This window comes from Sodiomyces alkalinus, assembly GCF_003711515.1.
Source record: "Sodiomyces alkalinus F11 unplaced genomic scaffold SODALscaffold_1, whole genome shotgun sequence".
In the NCBI taxonomy this organism is placed as follows: Eukaryota; Fungi; Ascomycota; class Sordariomycetes; order Glomerellales; family Plectosphaerellaceae; genus Sodiomyces; species Sodiomyces alkalinus.
This window is the reverse complement of record NW_021167079.1, coordinates 6,221,074-6,241,280: the sequence shown is the minus strand read 5'-3', so window position 1 is coordinate 6,241,280 and position 20,207 is coordinate 6,221,074. Positions and strand designations below refer to the sequence as shown.

At 49.8% G+C, this 20,207-nt stretch overlaps 3 protein-coding genes across 3 annotated transcripts; 1 reads left to right on the top strand and 2 right to left on the bottom strand.

The window, feature by feature from the left end:
• Positions 1-7,709: 7,709 nt before the first annotated feature.
• Positions 7,710-8,739, top strand: SODALDRAFT_270219 (V-snare-domain-containing protein; the record flags this gene model as incomplete). Its single annotated transcript, XM_028607706.1, has 3 exons — positions 7,710-7,889; positions 8,092-8,531; positions 8,652-8,739. The coding sequence occupies 3 exons, from the start codon at positions 7,710-7,712 to the stop codon at positions 8,737-8,739; spliced, it is 708 nt and encodes a 235-aa protein (XP_028471224.1).
• Positions 8,740-9,300: 561 nt separating this feature from the next.
• SODALDRAFT_269061 (NUC173-domain-containing protein) lies at positions 9,301-13,193 on the bottom strand (the record flags this gene model as incomplete). The annotated part of the gene is made up of 2 exons (XM_028607638.1): positions 9,301-13,032; positions 13,125-13,193. 2 exons carry the CDS (start codon positions 13,191-13,193, stop codon positions 9,301-9,303), a joined length of 3,801 nt encoding a protein of 1,266 aa, XP_028471223.1.
• A 321-nt stretch (positions 13,194-13,514) lies between these two features.
• Positions 13,515-20,184, bottom strand: SODALDRAFT_375594 (hypothetical protein). Its single transcript, XM_028614759.1, has 11 exons — positions 18,698-20,184; positions 18,549-18,651; positions 18,374-18,432; positions 18,142-18,294; positions 17,889-17,942; positions 17,624-17,757; positions 17,218-17,516; positions 16,699-17,142; positions 16,222-16,639; positions 15,951-16,162; positions 13,515-15,895 (listed from the first exon to the last, which is right to left on the bottom strand). Exons 1-11 carry the CDS (start codon positions 19,813-19,815, stop codon positions 13,646-13,648), a joined length of 5,244 nt encoding a protein of 1,747 aa, XP_028471222.1. The 5' UTR covers positions 19,816-20,184; the 3' UTR covers positions 13,515-13,645.
• Positions 20,185-20,207: the final 23 nt, after the last annotated feature.

The window sequence follows — 20,207 nt, the reverse complement described above, 5'->3', positions numbered from 1 at the left end:
GCTATATTAGTGAACTCTTCGGCTTCGGTCACTATATAGAGCTAGCTATAAAGCCCGCGACGCCGCCTCCCGAAGTCCCTAAAACGACTAGATTCTAGTCTATTAATAATACTAAGAAGTGGATACCGGTTAACCCGCCTAAGGGCCCTAAGACGCTAAAGACCCCCGCGACGCCCACGGCTAAAGAGGAGTCTATCTATCTTACTAGTTCCCCTAATCCCGAGATTATAGACCTTACCAGTATATTAGGCTAGAGTTTCTAGGACCCCCTAGTATTATCCGATAATAGTAGCGATATCGACGACGTAAGTCTTAGTGGTCTCGAGCTCTAGACGCTAAAGGGTAAGAAAGCCGTGAAGTAGACGCTACTGGCCGTTAAGAAAACGCCGCCCCCGAAGATACTAAAGACGCCTAAGACTCCTAAGACGGCGCCTAAGCCTATAGCCGTCTTAAAGAAGAGGAGCTATAATATCTAAGATAAATAGAAAAAGGAGATAAAATACCAGGCTAAGGGTACTAAGATATCTTATTACCTTCTCTACTATAGACTTATAGATATACGGCCTTTAGCTAAGCGTGTTAGTCCTATTAGGCTAAGCCTATACACTAAAGAAGAATAGGTTAAGTCCTTTAATAACCCGTACCGAGCTAGCCTCCGAGACGTAGTGGCTAATAGCGCGCTATATCTACCGCTACCTCGGGCAGTACCTTAGGAAGGGTGGCTTCGTTATAACGTGGGGATTAAATAGGAGGCAGATAAAGCTACCGCTAATTAAGAGGCTAGGAAGGCTAATAAGCCTAACTATATAGTCGGAGGAAGAACCTTACGAAAGCGTAAGTAGAGGTATATATAGAGGATTAGATAAGAGATATCTCGAGGAAATAGTCGGTGAAGATAGTGAGGGAATAGTATATACCGAGGAACTAGAACTAAGAGAATCCCTAATTAGGTATACGTAGAGGACGGGATGATTAGAGGAATAAGGGTGTGCGATAGCTCTTTACTTAGTTTATTTGCTTATATCTGCTTATTTTTAGGAGTTATCTACGCTACGAGGGCGTAATCGAGATAACTAAGGCCGTATTATAACCGCGTAGATACGGTGTTAGAGTGGTTCGGTAGACGGTTATATAAACCCCCTTTTTAAGGCCACTAGATCCGCTGCCTATATATATATTAAGGATAGGCTCGGGACGTCCCTATCGGGGGACTATTATATAATTATTATCCTCTTTTACAATTACTTCTTCTACGTTTAAGGTATCTTTCCAGTTTAACTTACATTGCCCTGATCAGAATAGTGACTACCGATCTACTTCTTCGCTGAAGGTTATAGCGGTGTTGGTTATGTTTTGGTTATGCATCGTGGTTTCACTGGACTAACCTCTTTATCTGATCTTTATCTTAACGATCTGGTGCTACTACGTCTTTATCCGGTTATATTACTAACCGGGCTAAGGCGGTAGAGTCTTTTTCTAAGCGTTTTATAGGCTATACTAAGAACCAGGGTAATTCCCGTAATAGCCCCGGTTATAATTTTCCCGCTCCTCCTATCTTACCGAAGATAGTTAAGATATAAGCGGATAACCTTTTTTTAGAGCCCGCTCCTCCTACCTTAGTAGTTAAGACGTAAGCGGATAACCTTTCTCCCTTTATAGAGTCTATTTCGAAGCCTTCTGCCTTAGGCCTATATAGGACATAGTATAATACCCGCGCTATTCCCGCTCCTCCTATCTTACCGGAAAAGGTGGTTAAGACGTAAGCAGATAATCTTTCTTTAGAGCCCTTATTAAGGCGTCTTATTTTAGGCCTTATCGGGAACTAGCGTGGTTCCCGTACCGCCCCCGAGTCTAACCCTATTTTTCCCGCTCTTAATTCCCCTACCCTGCTAGAAGAGGTAGTAGAGGCGTAAGCGGATAACCCTTTTTATACCCGTTAGCGAGAAGCCTACGGCGACGATACTATATACGGATAATAGTCTAGGAGTGGCGGTATCCTTCGTTTTAAAAATCGTACTTTCGTGCCGGACTACTCTAGCCTCTATTAGAAAGTCCTGTAGTATTTCTATAACGGACTTAGCGTGGGGCATTATAGGGTTATAAGGACTATTAAGAGGATTTCGGACTTCTATTTTAGGATTATTTACTTAGGGATATACGTTAATTTATACCTACCTACGGCGTTTATTAACGTACTAAGCCACGGTACTATAAGCTATATAGGGAGCTAGCGAGTCTCCCAGTACCTTAGCGCCCCTTTATAAAGATATCTATTAACTTTATTATAGGCCTACCGCTAGTTTATAGCGCGACTATAGATAGGAAATAGGATACTATCCTTATAGTAGTATACCGCCTAATAAAGTATTCTATTTATATCCCCTTAAGTAGTGGCCTAATAGTAGAAGGACTTACTAAGTCTTTATAGTATTACGTTTTTCGTACTTTCGGCCTACCTAATAGCATTATATTAGATTAAGGCTTATTATTTATAAGCCGTTTTTAGGTAACCTTATATCGCTGTCTCGGTACTATATAACGCCTATCTATAGCTTAATACCCATAGACGGATAGATAGACTAAGCAGTAGAACCAGAACCTCGAGTACTATCTTCGCGTCTTCTACTCGCAGGAATAGGATAACTAGGTTAACCGGCTACCGTTAGCAGAGTTTACCTATAATATAGTGTGGTATTCTACGATACGTTATACCCTATCCGATACCCTAATAGGCTATAACCTAAGGGGACCTAATAAGGCATAACTGCCTAGGGCAGACGAGGTTCGCGCCGCTAAAGCGGAACGCCGTGCGGAATACCTTATAGCCTAGCGCTATTCTATCTCCGATCTTATTAAGAGGGTATAATCTTCGGTATTATAATACTAGTTATACCTAGCGTTCTTTTAAAGTCGACGAGTATATCCTGCTATCCACGAAGAATGTCCGGTAGAAGAGACTATCGAAAAAGCTTAGCGATAAGTTTATCGGGCCGTATAAGGTGACTAAGGTTATCGGCACGTATAGCCTGGCTTACCAGTTAGCGCTACCTAAAGGTATAAGGATTTATAACGTTTTTCCCGTATCCTTACTAAAACTATAGAGGTCCCGCGATAGGTTACGGCCGGAACCACCTATAATCGACGTCGAACCGGATTCGGATAAGTATAAGGTTAAAGCTATTCTAAACCATCGATATTAGGGTAAACGGCGCTAGTATCTAATTAAATAGGCCGGCTATAGCGATAAGGAGAATACCTAGGAGCCGAAGCGGAATATACCCGATAAACTCGTCGACGCCTATTTTAAAGTAAGACTATCCGGGAACTAAACGGGTTTATAGACTATTCCTATAAGGGACCTTATAGACATGACCTAAGGACGTTATTCTATTCTTCCCCCTCCTTACGGATAACAAGACTTACTAGGAACTAAATAGGTTTATATATTATCCTTATATCGGCTATATTAACCTTAGAAAACCCTTCGGTAGGCCGTGGAGATAATTTCTTACGAAAGGACCCCCCCTTAACCTAGACGGGGACTATATAGGCGTTATCGCCTCGGTTACTATTTTCTCCCTTTTAAGCGTTTTACTCTTAATCTCTATCCTTCTTCTTAAACGTAACGCTCCCGCCCCTAACCCTATTATTATTCCTTTAGTATAATAGCTTATCGCCCTTAGCCTCTATTTACCTCTGCTTTCCCCCTAATTAACCGTTACGATAGGATACGATTATATTATAGCGAAGTATAGTTAGGACTATTAGAGTTACGATAGGAATACCCTAAAGCTGGTTAAAAAAGAAAAAAAGGAAAAACCTAACCCGAAGGCTAGTAAAAAACCTGGAAAAAAGAATAACCGTTATCCTCTATATATACCTATTACGCCCCTAAAAGGACGTCCTTAAACCCTACTAAATTATTATCTAGAGGGGTAGGCTTACGCCTAACCGCCTTATTATTATCCTCTATATATACCTAGCTTTACCCCGTAGTAGCCGTCGTTACCCCCTCTTCCCCACAACCCGCGGATAGTATCGAAAGATAAAAAGATAGAGGCGTCTTCGCCTTTTACTTCTTCTTCTTCTTCCCCTTACCCTTTTTCGCTAATAAGGTTAGTACTATATCGTTATCGTCGGGTACTTCGTAAGGATCTAGCGGACCTTAGGGACCTTAGAGACCTTATAGCACGAAGCCTTAAGTTTATATAGGGCTACTACTATTACTAAATATATTATTACCTATAAAGCTAACCCCCGCGGGGGCTAAGGTAGACCCTAAGAGTATAGGCAGGTCTCCTTAAGCCTAGGCTAGGTTAAGAGTAGCTATCTACTCGAAAGTAGTAGCTATCCGCTCCTAGGCCGCGAGATCGCGCCCGTGTAACGTAAGGCGTTATTATTTAATATTAAGGCGTTTCTACTTAACGGCGAGACGCTACTACTATAACCCGACGAATTACTTAAGGAGCGACTCTATACTATTAAGCCTTTTATGGATATCTTCCGCCGTTTTCTAGCGGGCGTTAGTAACCTCCTTAGCTTAACACCGAGTAGCTATAGCTTTCTTCGTAGACGACCGGTTAACCTCTAGCGTCGCTTAACCTAAAGCCTCTCTAAGCATAACCTAGTATCGAACTACTATAGCCTAGTATTATGTAGGATTAGTAAGGGCATTATACGGGATTAATAAGGGGATATAGTTAGTAATACTTATATAACGACTCATATTTAGGCTACCTTTATCGATAGTAATAACTAAAACCTTTTATAGCTACTCGGTAGCATTCTTACCGGCGATAGGGAGGTATTATATATATTAGAAATAGGACTACGGAGTAGTCTATAAAGGGAGGAGCTATAAGGATAATCAAGAGGTATAAAGGGGAATAAAGCCGTATTAGGATAACGATAAAGATATATAACTTACTACGCGGCACTTAAGGCTATTATACTTAGAGTAATAGTAGCACGTATTCGTCCGCCGACTATTATCGGTATAACAGTACGTCACGGCCTTAATAGTATACGTTTTTTCCTTAAAGTTAATCGCCACTAACTTACGTGTATGACGTATATAGGGGGCCCTTAGATCCCCGCCTATACCGATATCTATTACCCTTTAGCGTGGAGCGACTAATGGTATAGTAGTCGATAACGATATAGCCGTAGTAGGAGTAGGGGGCTCTAGCGTAGCCGGAGCGATAACCTATAATAAGGCAGGCTATATAGCCGACTACGGGGTAGACTACCTAGCGGACTATAAGGATAACGCCGTAACCACGATCTTAATCCTTTTAGAGGATCGCGTTATACTCGTAGGAGTAGCGGCGCGCTTATTATTATTATTATCTTCCTAGGAAGGCATAATAACTATACTATAGCGCGTGGTTAGCTAGTATTATAGACTAGAGATATATAGAGACTACTTATAAGACGGAGGATTAATTAATTAATTCATTAAGACTATAGATCGTTAGTACGCGATATTTTAGATTAGGCAGGACTTACCGAAAAAAGGGTAACACGACTAAAAAACTAAGTATAGAAGAGGAAGAAAAGAATAGGAAGAGGAATAACGGCCGGATTATAAGATATCCCTAATAGTAGTTATATAGGCACCTATTTTTAGTATTAAGGGGGAAGCTACGAAATTAACGGAAGGAGTAATAACGGGCCCTATATAATACTAGCCTCGGGAGTCTGTATAAGTTAATCAAAAGGATAACCCAGGGAGATAAAAGGGGTAGACCCGAAGGCCTAAAAAGGAACCACCCTAAAACCTATTAGGGTTCTAAGTGGAATATTAGCTTTAGTAGTTTTATCAATAAAATAAAGGGAGGGGGTATATACTCGGGTTAGAGCTATAGCCGAAAAGGCTTCTATATAGGAACCAGCCGGGGACCTATTAGGGACCCGCCGTGGAGGGCTCTGGTTCGGGGCACTCGGAGGTTAGGTTCCGGAGGGGCTAAAAGGCCGGCACGGATCGGGCACTCCTAAGGACAGGAGTATCCGGGGGAGGTCGCTATATTAGGTGTCTATAGAAATAGTTATAATAAGTCCCTAGTATAAACCCGTAGGGGTTTAGGCGTGTCCCTATCTAAGACCCCTCGAGGTATAAATAAAGCAGTTATTATATAGTAAACAGAATAGTCCCTTAAAGTAAATAAGGTAGCCCTCGAGAAAGTAAATAAGCAGTCCTTAAGGGGTAGCGGGATATAGTCTTAAGGAGCAGAGGAGCCTCCCCTTTAAAGGGGAAGGCCAGCGATTAATCTAATTCTTTAGCTCTACCCACGTTCTAACCCTATTATGATCCTATTATAACTATACCTGGTTCCTTGCTTAACCCTACCTTTTCACTCTTTGCGACTACCTATTTAACAGCGCCTTAGAAGATCCTATAAACGTAATACGATAGCTACCTAAAGGGGATTAACGCTATATTAACCTAGTAGGTTAATGGCGTTTCCCTGATAGTCTAACACGGGTATAATTATATATAATTACCTTAATTAATTTTAAACTATTTTATAACGATTTTGACTACGCTTTATTAGACAGAAGCCGGTATAGTGGCGGAAGGATTAAAGTTATAATAATTAACGGTATAATAGATTAAGGACTAACGCTACGATAATTAATATTACGATAATTAACGGAGCGATATTTAATACCGAAATAGTAGCGGATAGATTAACGAAGGCATTATACGGCGAAAAGTTCGTGACGTCCAGGGCCTAGGTAGGTATAATAGATATAAGAGACTGAATATAGCTAAAGAAGCTGGTGGAAGTGCTAACGGAATATCCAATAGGCTAACGATTAACGTCGTAATAGACCGCCGGAGCGATAGACTAACGCCGCGATAGATTAACGATAGTTACGTTATAGGGATTAACGAAGACGCCTTTTAACGGCTAAGAAGTTTATAATATTTAGAGCCTAGGCACGCCTAGTGTATATACGGGAACGCTTATAATAACGGAAGCTAGAAGAGGTCCTGATAGAGTATTTAAGAACACCGAAGGTTAAAATTAAAGGAGGCTATAGAATAAGTAAAGCGTCGGCCTACTATAAATAGCTTTAATAGCCTAACTACTATAGTGGCTATTAAGGGGGTGTGTCGGATAGGCAGTAAGATTAACAGTTATATAACCAATATAGATTTAAATATAAAGTATTATAACCTTAGTAATCCGGGTGGATACCTACAGAATCTTTACTATAGAAATTACGGTAGTAGGAGTCCCCTAATAGTCGAGGATTTTAGATAGTTACATATATAGATCTACAGATTTACAAGCCTTCATTCAATCAACAGATTAACTGCCCTATTACTATTCTTCTACGTTATTATTACGGTTACACTATATCTGATAGTATACAGGGACTATTATTCTACACGTGACCGAAATTTCGAGTAATCAGAAACCGGCCTCTATAGCAGCGACACACGAATTCTAGGCTTCAATATAATCTCAAATCGGCCTCTCGCCTCATTTCTCGCCACCGTCCGATTGAAACAGTCTCTTCCAACCAGCTGTTACCTTCTTTCTTACCTCCGCTATTGTCTTTCTGCTCGCAAGACTCTGCTTTCCTGTTAGCGAGGCTATAGATTGTCGTTCCGTAGTTTGCGCACTTCTGTTAGAAACAAAGCCAGCCAGCCACTCAAACGGCCTGCGCCGCCCATCGACAAACTACTCTCGCCCATCATGCCCAATCCCCTCGACACAGACGTTGGCACCGAGCGCTTCAGCGACTATGAAGCCGAACTGAAGCTCGTTCAGGCCGATCTGGCCCAGAAGCTCGACCAAATCCCAGAGTTATCCGGAGAACCTCGCAAAGCTGCCATCAGCGCCGCCGAGCGAGCCCTCGAGGAAGCCGACGAGATTGTATGTGCTATGTTACCGTTGCCGCTCTTATCATGTTTCATCACAATGATTCGGCAGAAGTCCACCGTCAAACCCTCTTTCTCTACGTCCTCCCCCCCCCCTCCCGGACCATTCTCCCATCCCACGCAAGGAGCAAAGACAACGAAAAGTTGCTTGATCGATCAACATGGGACGCTTTCTAACCGCACGGTACGTTATTTAGCTCGGTCAAATGCGTCTAGAAAAAGCCAACATCCCCACCCCGCACCGCACCAAGATCAACACCCGCTTCCGCAACCACGAATCGGATCTCGACGCCGCAAAGCGCCGTCTCCGCTCCCTCTCCGACGACCGCTCTGCCCTCTTCGGCGCCCGCTACACCGACGACCCCTCCGGCGGTCCCGCCTCTTCCTCCTCCGGCGTCACCGACCGACAGCTCGAACAGCGCCAGCAGCTTCTCTCCGGCACAGACCGCCTCGACCGCTCCACCCAGCGCCTCAAGGCCTCTCAGGCCCTCGCCAACGAGACCGAGGCCATCGGCGCCACCACTCTCGCCGATCTCCACCTCCAACGCCAGACCATCCAGCATACCCATGACCGCCTGCTCGAGAGCGAGGGCTACGTCGACCGGAGTGTCAAGACGCTGCGGGGTATGGCCCGTAGGTAATGCTCCCCCCCCCCCCCCGCTTTCCCCGTTGCCCTTGAGCCCCTTCCCTCGCTCTCCCATATATCATCCTGTTTTGGTTGGGCTCCCCCGCTGACGAACCTGCTTCTTCCCTCCAGGATGGCTACGAATCGGGTAATCACCATTGCCATCATTACCATCCTTGTCCTTCTTATTGTGGCGGTTATTTTCAGCAAGTTCAGGTAGACGAGGCCGTACGGTCCATCACCAGCTCCGTGAGCCGGGGCCATATGACCATGGTTCGAAAGTTGGAAAACGGACTTCGTCTTTCGTTTTTATTGTTTCTTTTTATTTTTCTTCTCGGCATCCTGGGAGTTTGCTGGCGTTCGTGCGACATGCTTCGGTTGAGGCTTGGTTCCCCTACAAACCCGCTATTCCGAGAGCAACATCCATCGTCCCAACGTATCACGTCGGGGCTAATGCAACACTTTCTGTACATATTATATCCTGCTGGCAAGTGGGCACCATGGTGAGACTTGCCGAAGCAGATCTCTCGAAAGGTGCAGGCTATAGACGGCAATCTGCGCTGAAATCCATCGAGACGCGTTCAATTAATAACAACCAGTCCCAATTTTGATTTCCATTTCTCATGCGCCAGTAACCGCAGATCAGATACAGATACTATGTGAAAGCCAGGATATATGTGTGTGTGAGAGTGAGAGAGCCAACGGGTATACCGAGGTGGTTTTGGGAGACGAAGGGAAAAGAAAACCCAAATCCAACAGCACTTGACCTTGCCATCTACCCCTACCTCCGTGACCGGGGAGATTTGCTAATACCACCGTGCATTACGCCTCCCCCTCTCCTTCTCTCTTCGCCCAGTCCCTTCCGGCCTGAAGCAATACCGCCTCTTCCGCCACGCCCTCCACGCCCTCCACGCCCTCCACGTTCTCCTCCACGTCCTCCTCCACGTCCTCCTCCACGCCCACCACGGCCACGGAACTTGTCACCAGGTCCGCCTCCGCGGCTCTTATTTACCTGTGCCTTCACAGCAGCCGCGGTATCTTCATCCATATCCTGGTCCATGGGCTCGTCGTCCTTGCCCTTCTTGTTGCTGAACTTCAGCCTGCCGCCACGACCGCGACGCGCAACATCCTTGCCCTTAAGCGCGGCAACGTACGCATTGACGCCCGACTCTCCCGCGCCGCCGCCGTCGACGTCCATGGCGTCTCCCTCGTCGTCGCTCGCCTGGCCGAGGATCAACTTGCCGTCCAGGTCCGTCTTGGCCTTCGTCTTGCCCGGCTGCTTGATTCTGACGGGCTTGGTCGACGAGATGTTCGCCAGCGCATTGCGGTCCAGCAGGTCCAGTGGCTCGTCCTCGTCCTCGACAATGTACGCGTTGCCGCCCTTCTTGTTTCCGCCCTTCCGACCGTTCCTCGCCGCGCCGCCACCTTCGTCGTCCGACGCGCCCGACTCGTCCGAGTCGCTGCTGTACAGCGCTTGGTCGTATTCGCTCTCGAACTTCCTGGAGGGCTTCGCATCCTCGTCGTCGCTCCCGTCCTCACCCGCCTGTTTCGCGGCGTCCTTCTTCCTTTTGTTCCTGGCCTTGGTCTTACGGATGTTGGCCAGGAGTTTCCGATCGTCATCCGGACAATACTTGTTGACGAGGTCGAACCCGAATTTACGGATCATGCGCTCCAGGATGTGCTTGACCTTGCTCTTGAAGTTCCCCTTGTGTTCGTGGCTCCAGATGATCAGATTGGGCGTCAGCGTGGGCAGACGATTCAGCATCATCTCCGTCGGCAGACTGAGAACACAAATCTTGACAAAACCCAGAACACTCTTGACGATTTCTCGGTTGTTGGACGTCAGGAAAAGATCCATGGTCTGCACCAGGTCGGATAGAGTCTGCTCGCTCAGTATTGGCCTGAATTCGTACAGTACACGACTGAGCGCGGTGACGGAGGCCGAAATCATGTGTGGAGTAGCGCCAACGAGACCTGCGCTGACCATGGTGAGATACTCCTCGATGTTAGCTGTGCCTGGCGGGGCGTCTTTCGGCATATGCGGGACCTTGGTATTATCGATGGTCGCTCCGTTGGCATCCGTCATCCTCTTGCCCATTTGGATCAAAAGATCGAACGCCGCCTCGCGGGCGCGTTCATTGTTCTCCTTGCAGCAGATGACCACCTCACTCAAGATTGACGGAATAAAATGGAGCGACGTGTCGGGGATGAAGGGAAGAAGGGCATTGAGCGCCGCGAGGCGTTCCCTTCGTGCAGGGACCGACACTTTCTCCGCACTCGAAAGGAGCAGGCTCTGCAATTCAGCCGACCTCTCCTGTAGTGCCCGTCTCCCAATTTCCGACTCAGCAAGACGGGGGATGAGCTTGTACGCCTTCTTCTGCAACTGAGGCTCGTCTTGCTTCACAATGACGACTGCCGCCATCTCAAAGAGCGCAGCGAAGCTTTCCCGAGGAAGATAGATGGACATGGTTATGATGAGATCCATCAGCGTGTTACTTGTTGAGGGCATTGGCTCTTTCCCCTTTTGGGACTTCGCCTTTTCCGCCTGCTCCGGCTCCTTCTGGAGCTCTGCTGCGAGCATCTGGCACACCTTGTCGAAAGTCTCTCTGAGTTCCTCTGCCGGGGTCACGCTGAGGAATGCGTTGATGGACAGGAGGATCGGACCGCGGCTCTGCGGTAGCGTTTGGGTGTACACGTTGAAGAGCACGGCCAGCATGTTGCCGGCGAATCCGCCGAGGTAATCCAAATTCTTCTGGGCCGTCTCGCGAGAGACGCGGCTCTGAAGAATCATGTCGTCTGCGTCGTTCTCCAGTTTTGCGATGGCTTGGTTGGATTCAATGAGTGTTCTCAGAGCACGGCACACCTCGAGCCTCAGTTCAACCTGCTTATAAAGAATGTTTGCTAGGAGTTCTGCGAAGCTTTGATCAAATGCTTCTCGCAAGTCGAGAGGGAGATCGCAATAACCCGGCAATGTCGCCCAGATTTGCTGCACCAACGTCTCGAAAATCTTCACTTCCATCGTCTTCTCGGCTTCGCCATGGTCTAGAACTCGTTGGAACATCAGTTCGCTCAGAGGCACCATTTCTTGCCGGAAATGACCAAGGTTCGTGTTGCTTATGTAGTCGCGCAGCAAGGGGAACATCCAGGCACGGCCAGGCTGGCCCTTGGCAGGTTTAGCCAGGTTTAGGGGTAGCACGGAGAGGACAGCCTCCGGTCCCATTGCCCTGATGGCCTTGCCAATAACCTCGTCGGCTTCCTTTTTCCCGTTAAAAGAGTCAGTGCTCCGCAGGTCACCCACAGCTTTGAGGATGTTGAGCATCATAGGGTGGGCCCTCCACCTGAGCGCATCGAACATGGCACCGAACACGTTGAAGCTCTCCATCCAAGCCGCCTGAAATTTGACGTTGAGGAGAGACTCGACCAACTTGGCAACCTTCTCCAACGTCTTCTCGTCATATACGGACGGCTCTAGAATGACCGACGTAGGAATGCAATTTGCCATGAAGGACACAAGACATTCGGAGGCCGAAATGCGAATATTGTGCGCAGGTGACTCGAGGAAGCCCAAAACCAAGGAGAAGATATCTGGCAGTTTTTGGAATGTCTCCTCAGGCTCCAATTGAGCGGAGACGTCATACCCCCGTGACAGGATGGCGAGCCATGGGGGAACAAGCTGCGTATCGTTGGCGGCGGGGCGCAATTCGGAGATGATCTCCATCAGTCTCGGTAGCTTGGCCGACGCAACCTCGTCCGCCATGCCCTCAAAGATCATCTCGAAGATCTCAAAGGTCGCCACGGTCATATACTCGTTGCCGGTCCGCGCGATACCCAACAGCAACTCGCAGAGGTTTTCGATTTTCTTGCTTGGCCAACCGCCGCTCGCAGACGCGACAGTCTTGACCAGCTGCAGCGCATGGATCAAGGCTGGATCATGAGGAGATTCGGAAGACTTCTTTTGTTTCTTCGCCTGCGTGACTTTGGCCGCCATCTCCTCCAAGGTGGAGAGCGCCGTGTGGGCGCACATGTCGGCGGCGGGATGATCGAGCGACGGGCTTGGCGGAGGGTTTTTGAGGACTAGTTTCAGCGCATCTTGAGCGCGCTTTCTGACTTTGGGCCTGCCGTCCAGGGCGAGTTTGAGAAGACCAGCGACAGCTCGCCGAGGCCCGATTTGGGTTACCCCTAGATCCCACGAAGCCGTGTCTTGGGCAAGAAGCAGGGACTCCAGGCACCCAATAGACGACCTGAGAAGAATGGGCTCGGCATCTTGGAGGATGAGAACGGGCGCCAGGAGCGTTAAGATCTGGGTAAACTTGGATCGAAGCAATGGTTGCGGTGCGTATGGAGTGACGACATCAAGGAGGTAGACCACCGACGTGGTCGTCTCAGAGTTAACGTTGCCGCTCTCTACGGACTGGTTGAGAAGGCCAAGCAGGGCAGCGAAATATCCCGTCGGCGTGGGCGCAGTATTCTGTTCCTTCAGCGTTGCGTCGACCGCCTCGAGAATAACCACTCTCTTTGAGCAAGGAGGGCAACGGGTTAGCGAGAGAATGCTTAGGTTTGGGAGACGAGTGAGTTGACAGGAAGGAAACATTAACAAGTGCTTACCCTCTTCTGGCTCTGAAGACCCGGTGACCGGATCTTGTCCAGCTTTTCGTCTAAGGTGGGCGTCGCCATGGTTGCTGCGTTGAGCGAGGTCCAAGGCGGTGACAGCGGTAACGTGCAACAGAAGCCGTCAAATTGCCCCGACCGAAATACTCGCCAATTTTTTTGGAACGAGGAAAAAAAAAGGTCCTTATCGCTGACCACCAACCAACTCACCCCGCATGGGTTTCGATAAGGGCCCACAGCGGGAGACACAGTACCGTCGAATAAGTACCTATACAAAGTACGCGTACTCCGTATTAATACACGCATTACACACACAGTAGAGATATCATCTCGTCAGCTCGGCTCCCTGAACTTTTCCAATGACAATGTTATCATCGTGGTACACTCCGCCGATGCAATCAAGTGTTTTGACGACTACCTCTCAAATACTGTTTTTGGGCATTAAAATGTTGAACTTCTCTCGTTACATTCATTGCCTAGAATTACAACATCGAACTATTAAGCTACAAGAACACTCTTCAAACTTCCGTCTCAACATCCGGCTTCCGTCCATCGAGAGCTCCAATCTTCTTGACCTTGCGCATCCCAAAGAGAGCCTCATTTTTCGCGAACTGGACATTTCGCATGGGTCGCCATTGCATGAGCCCTCTATGCTTCCGATGCAGGTCTCGGCTACGGTCCTTGTAATCCTTATACGCCTGCACAGGGCTATTGCTGTTGGGTTTTCCCGCCTGGGACTGACTCTCTGCACCGCTGCTGGTGGACGGGCGGTTCTGCTCCCCGTCTTCACCTGCCGTTGAATCGCGCTGTGATGCAGTGTCAGCGTCAGAAATTCCCAGGTCGACATCGCTTGCACTATCCTCCTCGTGCATCTCGCCCTCATCGTCATGACGCTCCGTATCATTGAGGTCAACGGGATCGCCACTGAGGAGAGACACGGGGTCCTTTCCAAATGCCCCTGTCCAATCTGTACCGTCCTTTGCCAGCCACTTCTCCTTTTCTTTCGGATCTGCCTGAGCAAGCACATCTCGTCCCTGGGTGAGAGACGCCTCGTGCAATTTCTGCGTCGACGGGGCAACTTCCGTCTGGACCTCCTCCTGCCGCACCCCTTCGGCAAAGCACGCCTCCCATGTCTCGATTGTCTCCCTGGAGTTGTTGTCTGACACGAACCTGATGTGATCCCGATCAGTGCCCGTGGAGAACCGACCTCGGAACCTCAGGCGACCAATCTCCTCCACCTTCAGGGCCGGAAGATTTTTGCACGTTTCTTCCGTCACATAATTCTGGGATAGACGGGTAGGGTTATCGCACTTCCAGATCGGTATGTCGAAATCGTGCTCTTCCAAATCCACCAGGTCCTGAAGCCAGAGGGAAGCAAACGCGTTAGGCTTTCGCCTGCCTGCCGGGTAAAACTCGAAGAAGATGGGTGAGCGGTACCGAAAGCGGACTGGCAGGCGAATCCTGTCGTGTTTGCTATGTCCACTTAGGTCCCAGACGAGACCATCCTTGTCGGGTTCTTTCGTGCACGCGTCCCGTTTGATGCTGGCAGAACTTCCTCCTGTACGGAGGCGCACCTTCGTCTTGTGATGCCCGTACCCCGACGAGGTGATGGTGTCGCCCAGGAACTCGAAAGTACCCACATCCCAGCCCAGCTGCGAAGGCGGGAGCCTCAGTTCCACAGACCGGAATAACAAGGATACACGGATTCGGCCGAAGCCGATGCCTCCATCAAGGGGATACCACCGGGTAGCCTCGCTGCCCGTCTGGAGGATGTCGGAGACTTTCAACGGCACAAGACCAATGATGGGATCGTGCTGGCGATTGCGCGAGTCTCGCACAGTGACAGTGACGATGCAGTTTCTCCAGTCGCGCACAAAGCGCTCTGTGCCAGCGTTGAAGATGGGATGGGATGACACAGCCTTCGTTCGCGTCTTGTAGACGAGTTCGTCATTCATTAGGATGGTACAGTACGAGCTGGGAAGCGTCTTGCTCGACTCTTCTTTCACCTCACCAGCCTCGGGCCGAGCAGGCTCGTACTCGCGACCTTTGCGATTGCCGTTGGATCCGCGGACATTAGCCAGTTCAAGACCGACAATCTGGTGAACTACAATGCTGAGAATTCCGGAAGGCCAGAGAGGATCGGGAGGTGTGTGAATGACAGCATCCTCTTCGGCCGTAGCAATGACGCCGTGGTCCTCCTGCAGTTCTCTCTTATCCCTAAGCTCCTTTGGAAGACTCTCATTTTGGCCGTCGGCCCGGAGAGCCCTGCGGAACTGAGTCTTGCCGAAGAAGCCCACTTCCCAGATCAGCTCGCCGGGCATCTCGCTCTCGGCCTTGACCCCACGCAGATTAGAAACCTGCGGGAACATCTTTCCGGGATGTTGAATGAGCTTTTGTATGCTCAACTCGACCTTTCCGACTACGTCGTCGGCGGAAGACCTATCGCTATCCCAAAGCTCAACAGCGAGTTGTTCGTCAGCCCTAATCAGGTCGGCGGTGACCAGGAGGCCACAGCTCTCTTCGAAAATTGGATTGAGGTCATCCTGGATAACGCGGGTGCAAAACTGGGGCTTTGCAAACTTGCTCCAAGCCACAGTGATGTATGGATCCGAGCCTCCAGCTTCGCTGCCACGTCGGTCTTGCTTGCTTAGGCCAGCGGCACGGTGAATCCGAACGAAGATGATACCAAGCGCCTGGGTGTCCTTCTGGATATCGTCTCCTACGAGCATCTTGCCCATGTCCAGAGTCATACTTTTGGGAGCGACGTACTAATTTGCATTAGTTTCAAGCTCGTCGGACTATTTCCCCAATATGTTCACTCACCATCGAAGCGGCAGTTCTAATGGCCCAGTTCACAAAGTTCGAGATGATGGGTAACTTGAGGATGTTGACGCCTTTTTCAATCATGGGCGTGCATCCGGCCTGCACCTTCGGAACACCCATCAGGGTAAAAGTCATTGTCTTAAGGAACGGTGGCTCGGGAACAAGTTCAAGCCTGAGGCGCACCGTGGCAACCAGGCCCTGGAGCTCAACCCCTATAGGGACATTAGACAGGTGTCTGAACGACGGTCAACCTCACTTCGGATATACTTACAAACAGGCAAGGGGATGCCCAGAAGGCCCTTCACACCCAGGTAGAAGACGAGCTGCATGCCCATATTGCGGGCTTTGGAAGAGATGTCGGACCCGGACGGCTTGGCGTGATAGGCGACAGAGGCCTCGAGGTTGTAGTAGGAACCAGCTTGCTCCATCGCAGCGAGCTCGTTTGGATCCATATGCTTTTCTTCTTCCTTACGAGTCTCTTCTTTGACCTCCTGCATGTGGGAGTCGGGAAGAGCACGAAGGCTGAGGACCCGGATCGGGTTGGAACCCTGGGAAATATCGGCAACGCGAACATTCTCGATCACGCCGGGCACGGAGGCAACCATGACGTCTTCCAGCATGTCCGCGACGCCGGCAAACATCTCGGGGTTGATTAGGCCCCACATAATTCCCAACGCAGTATTCAGCCACTGCATTACCAGCCGTTAGCACGGCATGGGGCCGTGGTGTGCGGAGTCGAATATCTCACCTCTACGGACTCGGGTACCAGGTTCATCGTGGCCGTTTCCCCGCGTTCCTTTTCACTTGACCACTCCATATTTCGGCCCTGACTGATGACGTCCTTGGCCCAGAGGAAGACACCGCAAGCCACAGTCACGCTCAGCGGGATGAGACCCCAGAGGCTTCCACCAAACAACTGACCGACGAAAATGATGCCGAAGAAGATGGCGAGACATAATACATTGGCACGCTTCTCAAGGGTCGCAAACATGGGCTCGTAGCTGACACTCGGAGTCTTGAAGAACAAAACGTTGGTCTTCTCGCTGTGAATGGGCACGTCGGACGTGCTGCCGGGTTCCACGGGATCTGGCGGAGCAGTAATGTCCTGGGCTCGCCGGTATTCGTCCCCGGACTGCTCAGGGGAAGTGGCTACGGTAGCCTTCTTTCCTACGTTCTCGTTGGGGACAGAGATCTAGCAACAGTGACCACGGTATTAGGCACGAGAAACAAATCAGAGCTCTTAGAATGAACTGAGAGGCTATCTTACCTGAGGGTTGACGACGGTTTCTTTGAAATCCGTCTGGGCATCCTCGATCTCGACATCCTTGCCAGTAACCGGGTCCCGGACTGTTTTGGTATTTTTAGTTTTGTTCTTTCGGTCCGGGACATGGTCGCTGGCCTCGGCATGTTTCTGGTTATTGCCCAGATCTTTTTCTATGTCGGCGTCTCTTTCAGCTTTCTCCTTGTCAAGCTGAGCGACGAACTCCTGGATGTTAGGGATCCGATTCTGGCCACTGTAATGTTGGCCGCCAATGGGCGGCTCGTGTTTAGGAGCAGACATCCTGGCTTATGTTCCCCCACGATCCAACTTGTCGAGTGGGCAAGTCACTCGGAATGAGCTGGAGACAAATTCGAGTCGTGACTGATAGATTAACGGGCAACAAAGAGTGCACCGATATCGATGGCAATGGCAACGAAGCCAAGAAACCCATCTACGGAGTAAGAGAGGAGTTGTGTATTATGGACGAAAACAACTTGCGCAGCGTCGGTGACGACGTCTTCATATTTACAACCAGGTATCTCCTTCCTGCCCGAACCCCCATGACGTCTGTACGAACTACCTAAGGTAGAGGTAAGAAGAAGTACGTAATAACGAAGGACGAATTGCTCTCCGGGAAGGGTGCTTCGAAAGCTATCAGAGTCGATGACGTCAGTTACCAAGCTGCTGTCTGACACTGCAACCCCACAATAACATGGGGCCGCAGCGTCACACTAGCAGGTCAAAAGTTGTCGATACCAGATTTAGCTACTAATGGAGTTCTCGGGACATGGATCCAGATAGACGAAGCTCAGCTCGCCCCATTGCACTACTTGGGTTGATTAGCAACGCTAACCTCTGGCTTCTTTACCGTCTGTTGATCCGTTTCGCCTTATTCGTAGCCAACTTGTAGCCGCGATTCGTGAAACTCACATACCGCCAGGTTGCCAACCGGGTAATCCGATACGGCTGTACACGAAGTTGGACAAGGAAAACACATTACGGATAGCGTCAATGGCTGCTTGTAGTGACCTATAGACGGCTGCTTTCCATCGCGTGTGCCTTCTCAAGAACATGGACAGTGACCTGATCGGCTCGCCATTGACTTGCGCGGAAATATTTCTCTGCCGTCCAAACGCGTCATTTTGGACTTGAACTACGGCACCAAGAGAGAGGGCAATTCTTCAGGCGCTTCTCAATTGATTGGCTCGCGATGGACGACGTCTCGTCCGGTGTGTGTCATGCCCTCAACTCCAGTCGTTATCCCACCCATCATTATTCATAAATATTTCGGCAGTTAAATCCTACAAAATGCAGCGCTTGCAAATGATTTTTCCAACATTGAAAAGCATTCCAAAATACCAGTCCAGTCGCTTGTGCTTCATTGCTCCAGATTCCATTTCCCCGCCATGGTCAAATAAATCGTATGCTGAAATCACGGGGCTTGCGTTGCGTGTTCCTCGTATTGGCGTCCTAGAGTTCGCCGTACTAGTTGTAGAGAGAATCCTCGTCCCCGCTGTGCTCCATCCGATCTTGTATTTCGACCAAGTGCGTCACACCAGGGGGCGGCTCGGATGCTGCCCTGGCCTCCGCCGCCCGGGTTGCGGCGATGGCGCCGCTGACTCCCTCTTCGTCTTCTTCTTCCTCGTCGTCCCGACCGATGGTCCACGCCCAGTGGCGCATCTTCTCCTTGCGTTTCCGCTTTCGGATCCCGCCAGATGCGGACGGCGACAGCGGCGATGTAGCGGCTAGACCGGCCATCCGTCTCCGCATCTCTTCGAACGGACCCGGAGTCTGTCCCCCGTCCCGGGTCTCGTCGCCGGTAAAGGCGAGTGTCAGGTCCAGTACCATGTCGGCCCCCTGACATGTGCTGGGGATGGCAGGGGAGTTTGGGGAGGGGTCCTCGCTTAGGAGGTCGATGTGCGACTTTGTGTATTTGTTTGTGATGATTGTCTGTTCAAGAGGGCTGTGGTACGCTACGCGACGGGTCGTTTTCTGCTGGAAGCGCAAAGATTGGCGACGCGGCGACATGGGTGTCCGGACGCTTCTCGGAGGTAAGGGTGAGTTGCGGAGAATGCTGTGGAGCGACCGCGGATGTGTGTAAGGGGGGTTGAATTGTGATGCGAGGGGACTGGAGATTGTGACTCTCCGTTGCGGCGTTCGAGGCTTCGGTTGGTCCGGGTTTGTGACAAGCGAGAGTCTCGGTACATCTGCCTTGGGAAACGTGAACCTCTGCGGGTCACTCGGGTCACTCGGCTCGGTTGGTCCTGCCGATAGCGGTGGAGTCGATGTCAAGATGCTAGGGAACGCGAGCTCCATAGGGGTTGGCGAGGTAGTGTTTGCACTGAGCGGCGTCTGCGGGAAGGAGAGGATGCGTGGGGTTTGTGTGTCATGAGAATGTTGGTGGAAGGTATTAATCGCCGTGACGGGCGTAGACCTCTCGATGGCGGTGACATAAACATTGGAGAGGGTATTGAAGGCAGTGGGAGACTGGGGGTCCACGGCAGACATGGACCTAGACGATCTGGATTTCGGACTACTGGAAGGCTTGATGGTCAGAGACAACTTGGGTCTCTTACAGGTGCTCTGAGTAGTAGCCATGATCATAAGAGCCCTGAACGGTTCGATTCTTCCTTTGAATCTGGAAAGACTAGTCCGAAGCTGGGGTTAAATGTGTCGGCCCAGGGCTCAAGCAAGAAAGGCGTGGAGGGTGATGGTGATATGTTCAGAACAAGCAGCCGTACGATGGTGCCAGTCAAGGCGGGAAAAACATGATAGGAGAATGGGCATGAAAATGAGGGGCAGTCAGGCGGTTATATCTAGGTATTGAGGGATTATATGTACTGCTTGCTTCGTACATGCCGCTCCTGAAATGCCTGGGTTGAAGGTGGCCAGTCTCAAGTTCTGACCACCCATGCACCGGAGGCACGGTGAAGCGCCGCGCCTAGCCACATATGCATGCGATGTGACACGTTGGCACGGACAAATAGACGCGTGCG

What these genes read in the sequence shown, in the direction of transcription:
- SODALDRAFT_375594 (XM_028614759.1), bottom strand. Translation starts at nt 19,815, where the DNA reads ATGATCATGGCTACTACTCAGAGCACCTGTAAGAGACCCAAGTTGTCT. An exon ending in AAGAATTGCCCTCTCTCTTG is followed by an intron (nt 18,295 to 18,373) that starts GTGCCGTAGTTC and finishes CGAGCCGATCAG; the next exon opens with GTCACTGTCCATGTTCTTGA. An exon ending in GGGCATCCCCTTGCCTGTTT is followed by an intron (nt 16,163 to 16,221) that starts GTAAGTATATCC and finishes ATGTCCCTATAG; the next exon opens with GGGTTGAGCTCCAGGGCCTG.